The sequence below is a fragment of the Pezoporus flaviventris genome, unplaced genomic scaffold, assembly GCF_033815535.1.
Source record: "Pezoporus flaviventris isolate CSIRO_AGI_PZ_B2104156 unplaced genomic scaffold, CSIRO_AGI_Pfla_v1 ptg000031l, whole genome shotgun sequence".
Taxonomy (NCBI): domain Eukaryota; kingdom Metazoa; phylum Chordata; class Aves; order Psittaciformes; family Psittacidae; genus Pezoporus; species Pezoporus flaviventris.
In genome coordinates, this window is record NW_026892579.1 from 40,349,847 (window position 1) to 40,361,859 (window position 12,013).

At 44.3% G+C, this 12,013-nt stretch overlaps 1 protein-coding gene across 1 annotated transcript; it reads left to right on the top strand.

The window, feature by feature from the left end:
• Positions 1-1,839: 1,839 nt before the first annotated feature.
• On the top strand, positions 1,840-8,119 carry RRM2 (ribonucleotide reductase regulatory subunit M2). The gene is made up of 10 exons (XM_061460802.1): positions 1,840-2,077; positions 2,154-2,231; positions 2,490-2,627; positions 3,242-3,358; positions 3,790-3,923; positions 4,972-5,066; positions 5,846-5,979; positions 6,439-6,543; positions 6,679-6,792; positions 7,172-8,119. Exons 1-10 carry the CDS (start codon positions 1,967-1,969, stop codon positions 7,322-7,324), a joined length of 1,179 nt encoding a protein of 392 aa, XP_061316786.1. The 5' UTR covers positions 1,840-1,966; the 3' UTR covers positions 7,325-8,119.
• The last annotated feature ends 3,894 nt before the right edge of the window (positions 8,120-12,013 follow it).

Here is a 12,013-nt window from a genome sequence, read left to right on the forward strand (position 1 = left end):
AGGGCACGAGCCAGCTAACATCCCCCACTGTGATGCTGAGCACTGGCACTTTGAAACAAGGATCCAGCACTGGCCACAGAGCTGGTTTGAAAATGATGGTCCCAAAATGCAGCTGCATAATGGAGGAGGATGTATGTGAAGGGGAGATGACTCCTTATGCTTGCTTTCCTCCACGACACCACCAGTGGGTACACAGCTAAGTAATGTGCACAGCATGTAAACCTTGGGGATGTGCCTTGAGGAACAAATATACTGGGGTTAAACTGCTGTAACAGGAAAATATTGTGTAGACACTCATTCCTAAATACCATTTTGCTGCAGCTACAGTAGCACAGAGATGCAATGTGCTTCCTCTCAGGCCCTTTCTGTGTTCTCTTGTGTTTCCTCTCTCTGCAGAGCCACTGTCCTCAGGGCAGGGCTTTGATCCTTTGCCATAGGCTTCTGAGAAGAGTGGCTGAGCTGCAGTGATAGCACAGCCGTTGCACCACAGCTTGGGGGCTGATGGCTTTGGGGTCCTTTATTGGGGCAGGAGGGCAGATGAGTTTGGCTGAGGTGGGGAGGGTGCTGCCGTAGCTCTCTTTCACACACCCCCCCCCCCCAGCCACTGTAGAGGTAGCAAGAGATAGTAGGGTGCTATGTGGGTGCTGGTGAGCTGCACCACATGCCTGCCCTTGGGACCTGCTTTCCTGGAACACAGCAAGAGTGTCCATGCCTGTCCAGGCTGCCTGCTAGGACAGGGTTTTGCAGTGCTCACTCTGCTGGGATGGAGATGTATATTAGATTTGTATAGTGGGCTGCTACAGAATGCTCCACAGAATGTCTCCTGGGTGGGTGCCTGCATCAGCCTGATGTACTAAATATGACCAATAAGTACCACAAGCCTGATCTCCCTGCTCGCCATTTCTGATACATCCCAGCTGAGGAGAGCTCAGACCCAAATTTCTGACTGTTATACTGCCCTGCTGAAATTAATGAATTCAGATTGTCAGAGGCCATGTAGCTACTAGTACCAGTTCCTTGGAGCTTGAGCTCAGATGACAGTGACCAATTAGCATCATTCAAGAACATTGTGCATTCGTCCTACATAGAAGTCCCTCTGAGTCTCACTGAGCTCCTGGTTTCATTAAAATTGCTTCAGGGTAGACACTTTCGGTTGACAGAAGCAGATCCTTTGCAGAGCTGGATGAGGGAAACGCTGTTGTTCAAATATAGGGAATTTAATGAATAGAAAATAACACTGATTTTTTAAAGATGAGTATTCACCTCTTCTTCATACCTGTGTTCTTTCTTGTGCTGTTTATCTAGAACATGGGACCAGGTGGTACAAGGAGTCAGTTTCTCCAGGAAGCCGATTTCTGCCACCAAATGCAGGAATCAGTGTTGAAAGTGAAAATGCATCGGTATGTAGGAGGGACCACAAAAGGGACGGGGAGAACAAGACGGGTGGAGGCACCGTGGCATTTCCAGATCTTTACCTTAAACGCAGATTATGGCCATCCCGTATCCGGAAACAAGTTTTCCGGTTTCCTATAGGACCCCGAACCTCTCAGAGCCAGGTGTAACACACAGGACCCTCAGCTAACGCCCTGACTACGAGACACCGCGCACGCAGCCAGTGCTCAGAGCAGCACCCCCCTTTCCCCGGGGCTAATGCCCACCGCCGAAGTCCGCGCCAAGCCGGGGAGCGTGGGAGGGGGCGTGGCCTTTTCGCTCTCCCGCCTTTCCCACTCCCCCTCCTCTGGCGCCAAAGCGGAGGGCGGGTCCTACCCTCTCGCCGCCGCCTCCACAATGGAAGGCCGGGCCACGGCCGTGGCGCCAGCCAATGGGAGCGGGGGGGCGGGCGGTGGCGGGCGCGGCGCAGGCAGCGAGTGGCCGGCGGCGCGTTCTGGCGCCAAGTTCGAAGCGGTTATAAGGGGGCGGCGCGGGGCTCTGAGCTCTCACCGCTTGATCTGCCGCTGCCGCCGCTATGCTGTCCTCCCGCGCACCGCTCGCTGCCCGCAGCGACCAGCCCCGCCGCTCGCCCATGAAGGGCCTGTCACCCATGAAGAACCTATCGCTGAGAGACAAAGAGAACACGGTGAGCGTCAGCCCTTCTTCCCGCTCCCTGCCCGGGGCCGCAGCAGCGCTCTCACCATGCCGCTCTCTCCCCGCAGCCCCCCGTGTTCAGCAGCACCCGCATCCTGGCCAGCAAGGCGGCCCGCAAGATCTTCCACGAGGGCGATGGGAAGCCGGTGAGTGCGGAAAGCCCGGGCCTTTCTCCCGTCTCCCCTTTCCCGGCGGCTCATGTCACCCCCGCTTTGCTGTACTGTCTCCCATGGGTGATCTCGCCATCTCCCCCTACCCCCGTGCCCCATCGTCCCCGCCGCGTGTTGCGGTGCGCCCGTCTCCCCCATGGGTATCTCCCGTCGCTCCCCCCGTTACCGCCAGCTGCCATCCCTCAGTTTCCCGCCAAATCCTGGCGCCCCCTCAGCCGCTGTCTGCTGCTCCAGGTGCCGCGGGGCGCGGAGGAGCAGGAGGAGCCGCTGCTGCGGGACAACCCCCGCCGCTTCGTCATCTTCCCCATCCAGTACCACGACATCTGGCAGATGTACAAGAAGGCCGAGGCCTCCTTCTGGACGGCGGAGGAGGTGAGGTACCCCTAGACTGGGCTTCCCGACAGGGTGCTCCTGCCTGCAAGCCCAGGGCTCTGCCGTGGGCTTCACCCCAGTCATAGAATCGTTTAGGTTGGAAAAGACGTGTAAGATCAGCAAGCCCAAGGCTGCCAAGTTCACTGGTAAACCTTATCACTAAGGGCCTCATTTGCATGGCTTTCAAATATCTCCAGGGGTGGTGACTCAACCACTTGATTCCCCAGGCAGCCTGTTCTAGTGCCTGACCACCCTTCTGGTGAAGGATTTTTTTTCTAATATCCAACGTAAACCTCTCCTGGTGCAGCTTGAGGCTGTTACCTCTTGCCCTATCAGTCCTTAATTAGGAGAAGAGACACTTTACTACAACCTCCTTTTAAGTAGTTGTAGAGAGTCGTAAGTTCCCCTCGAGCTGCATTTTCTCCAGATGAAGCAACCCCAGTCCGCTCAGCAGCTCCAGACCCTTCAGCTTTGTTTCCTTTTTTCTGACCTTGTTCCAGCACCTCAATGTCTCTCTTGTAGTGAGGGGCACAGAACTGAGCACAGGATTTGAGGTGCAGCCTCCTGGAGCCCCATCTCCGTGTATTTAATGTCTGCTCCTGGTAATGTTTTAGGTGGACCTTTCCAAAGACATCCAGCACTGGGAGTCCCTGAAGCCTGAGGAGAAGTACTTCATCTCTCATGTTCTCGCTTTCTTTGCTGCCAGTGATGGCATCGTCAATGAAAACTTGGTAAGTATGTAGAAACAGGCCTGAGAGAAACTTCGCTTTGTGAAGATAAGCACATAGCTATGTTTGACATGCTTGCTGGAGTCATCTAGCTTGTTTGCTAGATTATGTAGCATTACAACATGTAGTATTTTATGCTAATTAACAAATTGGGATTGCTTTTGTAATCCACAAGTTCGCCCACTGCCCAGTGTTCTCACTGATGGGCAATAATTAAAGCTAAGAAATTCACTCATTTCACTCACAGCTCCAAGTCGTGAAGAATAACTCGTGACTTGGAGCTGTGAGTGGCTACTGCTCTTCATATTGCTGTTAATAACTCACATCTGGAATGAATCTGAAGAGGCTTCTCTGGGCTGAGAAAAGCTGTTAGATGGCCTTGATGTCTATCTAACCTGCAACGTTGTAAATGCTTTCACACTCATTTCCTCTAGGTGGAGCGGTTCAGTCAAGAAGTGCAAGTCACAGAAGCTCGCTGTTTCTATGGCTTCCAGATTGCCATGGAAAACATACATTCGGAAATGTACAGTCTTCTTATTGACACCTACATTAAAGACTCTAAAGAGAGGTTCGTATTGCTCAAGAAAGGTTCAAAACTTTTTATGTGCTGAGATTTAAATGACACATATCAGTCACTCTGAATTTAAGGCTAATTTTAGGATTTAAACCAGATTTATATAAAATACCACTGCTGCTTAAAAGCAGTGACATTTTCCTCTTTATTTTTATATTCTTATTTTCCTTCTCTGAAGTGAGCAAGAACTTGCTTAGACTGAGTGAAACTGAAGCAATTTAATCTTGAAATAAAGGAATGAATCTAGGTAAAAGATGGAGCAGCTGAATAAGGGGAGTATATTAAATTACAGTAAGCACTTACATGGAGGAGCTATGTACCTAGTAGAAAGCTGTGTTGGAAAAATTCTGAGAATGCCACTTTTATTACAATGTCATCTCTTAAACTCACTGCATTCAGTTACCAGCTACGCTTTTATATTGTGTGCTGCCCTTACTCACTTGACTATTTTGCTGACAAGTGGGGTCTGGTCTTGATTAAGAATAAAACCAAAAGGGTACAATCATCATAAGAAGATGAATCAATTCAAGAACAGTATCTTAAAAGTAAATGCAGGGCTTTGAGCACTCCAGACTGAATTCTGCTGTTGTCTTGTCAGACTAATGCCCTGTTGAGTGAAATGTCATGTGGTATTGAAATGTTATTTGCTGTCTTAGATGTATTTAATTGCTGCTGCTTTGTAGGAAGCTGACCATGTCATTTCTACTCTGAGGTGCTTAATTCCAGTAAATGTATAAAGAGCTGCTCGCATGGGAGCTCTGGTGCTTGCTACTGGAGAGTGGAGGCTAGCTCATCTGTAGTTTAGAAAGCCTTGTTTAAGTACAACATCTGATATGGTCCATGTGGACTGGTATTGATATCATGACTAGGTGATGAAAAGATAGTTTCATTGAGCTACATTGGTGCAAAATAAGATTGGAGATATAAATTATCAGGGTGAAGGTGCAGAGCACTTGTAAGTGAACAAGGCCATTTATGGTAGTGGGTGCTTATTGTACTAGTTGTGCTGATGTCCCATCCTAATGAATTTTATCTTTCTCAGGGAATTTCTTTTTAATGCCATTGAAACATTACCATGTGTTAAAAAGAAGGCTGACTGGGCCTTGCGCTGGATTGGGGACAAGAAAGCAACATACGGTGAGTACATCTATTGAGAGCTAAGTGAAATTTCCTTGTGAAAAAAGGCAAAACCCACTATTTGTCCAGATTTCACAGGGATCATTGCTCTTACAGGAAAGTATGTACTTTCCAGTATAAGACACTGGTATAATTCTGGAGTTGAAGAAAATACTTTTGCAATTGAGCTGCTGCCATGAATCTTCATAAAATTGCTGGCATTTTGAATAATGGTAGCTCATGTGGCAGTCTTTTTATGCCTGGCTATATGATCATTATAAATTGCTGTTGTGTCCAGAACTATACTGGCCATGTAGTTCCAGTGGACATGTACAGTTGGAGGCTGTAGCCCTCTCTGTATTGCTGACTCCTGATACCTTGCTTCAAAGGCTATATGAGATGGTATGGATCGTCATTTCACTAGTATTAAAGCATCTTTCATAGCCAAACTTCCTTAATCAAAGATCAGCAGACACTGACTTGCATCAGCTGTTAAAATGACTGCTGTGTTTCATTGTGCAACCTTTGAAAAAAGGATGGTATTGCTGGCTAACCTGGGGGAAAGAGCGTTGGCTTCAGCTACTTAACCCTGCCAGTTACTTTTTACGCCCTCTTGTGTTGAAGTTTTGCTGAATGACCAGAAGCCTTTACTGAAATAGCTTTTAAGGACAGGGCATTATACACTTGAGCAGAAACTTCATCCTCCTTGGAGGATGCAGTTCACTGGTCTATTTGCAGCTTCTGGGTATTAATCCTATGAAGTTTTCTGTGTGATAGTAATATCTGTCTTTTCTTGACAGGAGAACGTGTAGTAGCTTTTGCAGCAGTGGAAGGCATCTTCTTCTCTGGCTCTTTTGCATCAATTTTTTGGCTGAAAAAAAGAGGATTAATGCCTGGACTCACTTTTTCTAATGAACTCATCAGTAGAGATGAGGTATGAATCAAATTCTAGCAGTTAAGATGGTAATGTGCTACAGTATCTCAAAGTAATGATATTCAGTAGGAGCCTATGTTTTAAGACTGTATGTTTAGAAACAGTCTATAAAGCTCACTAAACTGTGTAAATGTGTCATCTTGGGTCTTGCAGCAGAGAATGAATGAACTGAGCATTTTACTTCCAAGGTAGTTTAAGGCTTCTCACCAACTCTTGCACTCAAGTGTGGGGTTGGAACTAGATGATCTTAAGGTCCTTTCCAACCCTAACGATTCTATGATTCTTGCCACTCAGAGCAAGTGCAGCTGGTAGTGGCTGAACTTATGCCTTCTTCTGGTTAGGCAGAAAGTTGCACTAACACAGCAAGTGCAAAGATGGTGCCATTTATTCTGTGCTACTGATTTGAGTGGCTCTTTTAAATCTCTGTTCCTGAAATAATTTTCTGAAACTTCATTCCAGGGCTTGCACTGTGACTTTGCCTGCCTCATGTTCAAGCACTTGATACACAAACCATTAGAAGAGAGGGTAAAGGAAATCATCGTGGATGCTGTTCTCATAGAACAGGTAATTGTCTGCTCCTTGTTGAGGAACTTGATAGCAATTACGCAGAAAGCTGGGGAGCTGTTGGGTACAAAATTAACCTGCATGGTACAGAGTGAATACCAGTTTCTGTACGTGAAGTACTTCTATTATCTGCAGGAATTCTTGACGGAGGCACTGCCTGTAAAGCTGATTGGCATGAACTGCACTTTAATGAAACAGTACATAGAGTTTGTAGCAGACCGGCTAATGTTGGAACTGGGATTTAACAAGGTAAGATTAATACACTGAATCTTTCATGGAAAAAAAAATATTAAGTTTCATTTCTTCCAGAAAGCCAAGTCCTAAAATTACTGCAGCAATACGTGTCTAACTTGCAAAACTATTTAGCAGTCTTGCTCTTACATCCTGTTTGGAGACACGCAGAAGGATGCTATGGAAAAATAACTATGTAAGAGTTGCTGTAATTCTGTCTACTGCAGGTAAAAGACAGGAGCAAATAAATGCAGTAGAAGGCTTGGGGCAGAGATTTTGGTTCACTACATAGTAAGCCTGTTGAGGTCATTAGCCTCCTTCCAGCTGCTTGCTAATGCTCTCATACATTCAAGATGTGAGTACCTGTAGTGACTATAGAATTGCCTTTGTGTTTCAGATATACAAAGCAGAGAATCCTTTTGACTTCATGGAAAACATCTCTCTGGAGGGCAAGACCAATTTCTTTGAGAAGCGAGTAGGTGAATATCAGAGGATGGGAGTCATGTCGAAGCCCACAGACAACTCTTTCACCCTAGATGCAGAATTTTAAATGAACTGAAACCACATGAGTTAGTGTGTGTGTTCCTGTTTACAGGAAAACATTAGATGTATTGAGTCAGTGTGACTTGATTCCTGTACCAAAGTCCCACTCTGAAAGTGTGGTAGTATTGGTACTTTTCAGGAAGCTAGTGTAGCTCCAGCAGTAAAATCGCTTTTTATTAGGCTTTGCCAATGGTGTTAATTCATAGAATGTTTAGATGTATCTCTTGGAACATATGCTACTCCATTTTGTGATAAATATGGGCATGCTCCTTCTGCAAGACGGGAGGTTATGGGCAGTGACCACTAGCTTCTGCTGTTCTCCCCATAAACAAAGGAGCCATTGGGAAATTCTGGTCTTAGATTTACTGAATACCCTGCTGAAAACTCTGGAGTCAGCTACATGGCCTCACTGCTTTCTTAGCAGGTTTTAAGTTTACCTTTTTTACTATTGTTTTAATAGTCTGTACATAAACCTGGCACTTTAACGTTTATTTTAATAAAGAACTCTCTCTTGTAATATTCAACAATAGTGAAATGCAACTCTAAGGATTTAGACTTTTGCAACCTAACCTTTCATGACTTGTGCTTCTTCTGGGTATATAGCTTAAAATGGTGCTGTGAATCAAACTCAATTTTGAAATCTATTGAACAGGAAGAAACTTGCGATGGAAAGTGAAGAGCTTAATAAATTGGATATTCTGGGTACTGAAAATGTGCAGCTGGCTTCTGGACTTAATTACTTTTTGTTTAATATCTGGGAACAGTGTTTCATATAATAGTAATAAAGAGCTGGTTGGATTTAGTGCTCTTCTGGCTTCAGTGCTCCAATGGGCAAAGCTATGTGTTAATTTCCTTCTGGATTGCAGGCTTTCAGAGGAAATGCAAGTTCTGCAGGAAATAGCTGCTTAGTCATGTGGGTGGTAAATGTCAAGTGAAATTGTGATGCTTACTCTTACTTTGCCTGCACTAAATGGACAATGTTTCAGGGTAAATCCAGCTAATTCAGTCTGGAAAAGTGTTCTTGGCTTCTGCAGCATGCAGTTGAATTCTGGTTTTAATACGCAACAGTAGTGAAAACCAAGTATGTACTTACTGCATTGTTTTTCCACACTAAACATGGAGCAACATGAATGAGTATGCTTAATATAACTTCAATAAGGGCATGTGATCTTTGAAGGAGTACCCTGTGGTCTGAAGTTTCTGCAAATGATCTGCATTAGGACTGAATAACAGTGGGAGAGACTAGACTGATATTAGCTACTGCCTTGATGTCAAAGGAGTTTGTTCCGTGATTTAATCTAACAAGGACTGTCCTGGAAGTGTGCATTTCTTCCTCAAGTGCAGTTGGTATGAAAAAAAAACTACAGAACTTAAAGCCTTTCTTGAAAGGAATTCTGGATTTTGTTTCTTTCTGCCAAAGTGCTCCTTCTTGAAGTATTTTGTGTGCATATATACATACATATATCTATATATAGTGCTGCTTTGAGAGCTGCTGCCTTGGCATAAAATTAACCGACTTGATGCTCTTTCCATCTTTGCTCTTGATTGCACTGAGGGTGATGGTGTGTGGCTGGGAAGCTAGCAGGCTGTGCATGTTTCAAAGGCTGTCTTTGGGACAAAACTCATAAATAATTAAAAAATCCCAAGCTCCAAAGTCTGGAATTCAGAGTAGAAGATACAAGACTGTTAACAGATGGTACTCTGGTGCCCCTGAAGCAGTGGTGTTGGTAATGGGTCTGATTGCAGTGGTCTGAGGAGGATCTCTATTAGGGAAGTGGAATAGGGAAATGATGAGTTGGATAGCTAGATGCATCATTTTAAAGCACTGAAAGTTAATGCTTATTTTTAGTTAAGCAGGTTTCTGGCTGAATATCAACATTTTGTTCATAGCAAATTGAGCTTTGTGTTGGTTTTTTTTTTTGGCTTCTCTTAACAGTCAAAGCCTTGATTAAATTAAGTCTGATATAAAGCATCAGAACTCATGATGTAAGGCAACATCATTTAGAGCATAAATGAGACTAATGTACTGAGATCAGCCTGGACCAGGGTAAGATTTAGCAGCATTCAATTTGTATTTAAATTGATAATTTATGTACTTACATAGAAAAAAGATAAGCCTATGAGTAGAGTCCAGCTGTATTACAGTTGTTTCTACCTGCTTCATTCTTGGTATGTGCCAAGGATCAATACACAGACATGATTAGGGCTGAGAGTTTTAGCTTGTTGCCATTAATTCTGGGAGACAGGAACTGGAGCTGTATTTTAAACATGATCCAGGACTGCTTGGAATGGATGTGTGATGGCCAAGTAGCAATTTGTAATGGCAGGTAGTAAGAATAACCTTTTTAGACAAGTATTCCTATTATAGAATAATGGATACCGTAGATGTGGACGCATTAGAGACATTAGGTAAGAATTAGAAGTGATTACACAAGAGTAAGGCTTGCTGTAGCTGGTATCAATCATATCCTGGTGTCAATGATGTCTAAATTGCTACTTTGTTTTGGTTTATATACTTGCTATAATGCAAATCAGTTCTTAATGTATAGTCTAGAGAAAAGCTATGCGTCTGGACCCACTTGTCTTAGTTAATACAAAGATTTTAATGTCTTGCTGCTTAGTTTGCATAGATCATGTCCAAGTCTTGATAAAATACTTGTTTACTGAAAATGGAATACTTAGCAATTAGACTGAGATGCCAGTTGTTTTGACACTTGATCCTCTCAAGCACTGAGGAGGTAAGTCATCCCAGAAAACAAACTAACACTCAAAAGCATCAGTGAAAATTTGACTGACCCTTTGGAATATGATTTGGAATGGAGTTTGAAGAACCAGGAGACACATAAAGCAGTATGGAAGTCCTGATTTATAATCCATGTATGAATTGGAACAGCTGTCTAGTAGGGGGTCTGGCACAGCTATTGCTGCAAATGTAAAGCGATTAGGCTGGTAGATGTAAAAAAAAAAATACTGAGAGATAAGTAAAACTAGATCTATTTGGTGGTGCAATACTCTGATGTCTGGCATTAATTTATGCAGAAAGATTCCTAGCTATCCCCATGTTTTTTTGCTGTTAAAATTAATGGCTTTTAATAGCAGATAAAATGCAAGAACAGTCACCTCAAGCATAGTTTCTCTTGTTAAGTATATTTCCTACTGTAATTGCATGGGCTCAGGTAAGAAAGGTTCCATAACTCTAATTGACACATTTTCACTTCAGGTTATGTGTCAGATGTTGAAAACCTTAGGCAGTATGGAGCAGTAAGAGCAGCAACCTGATGTCAGCCTTGACCTTGGGAAGCAATTGCAATGTTAGAGTTTAATGACAGAAAGAAAATCCCCAGATTTGTCAAATTTCCTGCAGTGATTACAGCAATTGGTGCCCTGGAGAGGTCAGAACAGTTGCAGCTGCTCATGCCTGCAGCTGGGCACAGCCACCCTGAAAATCTGAAGGCATATTAAGTCTGCTGTGATCCCTGAAGGTTAGCTGCTTCCTTGGCACCAGTCAATAATCAGAAGCTTTGCCTGGCAGAAAGCAGTAAATGAACAGAGCTGTGCTCGTTCAAAGCCTCCTTTTCACAGTTGGCCATGGTTTATTTTACGCTGTTATTTGCCTCTTGGTGCTTTGGCCTCTCTTTTTGCGCATAATGAACTATGAGAGGTAAATGTTTTCATCAGGAAGGATTTGAGAGTTACAGAGAGCTAAGTCTCATGTCCTGTTTGCTGAGGGACAGCTATTTTGCTTTCTTAGGAATTCATCCCTTGGGAGTGTTTCTGCTATTTCTCTTACAGCCTCTCATATTGTCAATTGCTGCTGGTATAATCTGGGAAGGCTTGGTCAGTCTTTGCTCCCCACTGGATCAGGCCTAGTGTGGGAGTTTTGCTAGATTCTCATTTTAATGAGGATCTAGAAAATGGATCTTCAAGTAAGTAAGCCAGTTGATGGGATCCAAATGAATTGTGTGGTAATTGAAAGAGTGGAGATCTGGGTTAGATATTAAGAAGTGCCTCACTATGAGGGTGGTGAGGCACTGGAACAGGGTGCCCAGAGAAGCTGTGGAACAAGGTGTTCTTTAAGGTCCCTTCCAATCCAAACCATTCTATGGACTAAGACAGTAATTTAAAGACTGAGGTGTTTGGCCCCAGAAGAAGGTGCTTGTGGGTATTTTTTGCAGATGGACTAGTATTTAGGCAAACCAGCTCTTGCTGTGCAAGTACGTCCCAGTGATATTCCTGGAGAAAGTGTACCTCCAGATCCCTGTCTCCAAAGGTATTTGGCCTACAGCACCAGGGGAGGACAGTGGGGTGACTTCCATTCATTTCCAAGACCCATTTGATAGCTGCATCCTTGACCACTCACAGAGCATTTTATGTAATATTTTCCTGGCCTTCTCTGACACCTTAGTCATATTGCCAGGTGTTTTTCTTATCCTTCTATGTAGGGAACTGCCTACCTTGCTTGTCCTTTAAGTCAGCTGTCAGAATCCAGCTCCAGATGCTCTACACATTGTTACTCCAAAGATCAAGGTCGGAGGCAGTTGCAAGCTCATGTAGATGTGAGCCAAGCAACAACAAGTACCAGACCTTGCTTTGCCTGTGTCATCTGCATCCTTCTGCATCCTTGTGTGCTGTTCTACTGCAGGGACTGCAGTGTGCCTTGCCTGCCTTGTGACCACGGCTGGCCAAAGCTTTCCTC

Bases quoted from the DNA above. Each gene is read 5' to 3' on its own strand.
- RRM2 (XM_061460802.1), top strand. From the start codon at position 1,967: ATGCTGTCCTCCCGCGCACCGCTCGCTGCCCGCAGCGACCAGCCCCGC. The intron at 2,628-3,241 runs GTGAGGTACCCC...GTAATGTTTTAG, and splicing joins CCTTCTGGACGGCGGAGGAG to GTGGACCTTTCCAAAGACAT. The intron at 3,924-4,971 runs GTTCGTATTGCT...TATCTTTCTCAG, and splicing joins ATTAAAGACTCTAAAGAGAG to GGAATTTCTTTTTAATGCCA.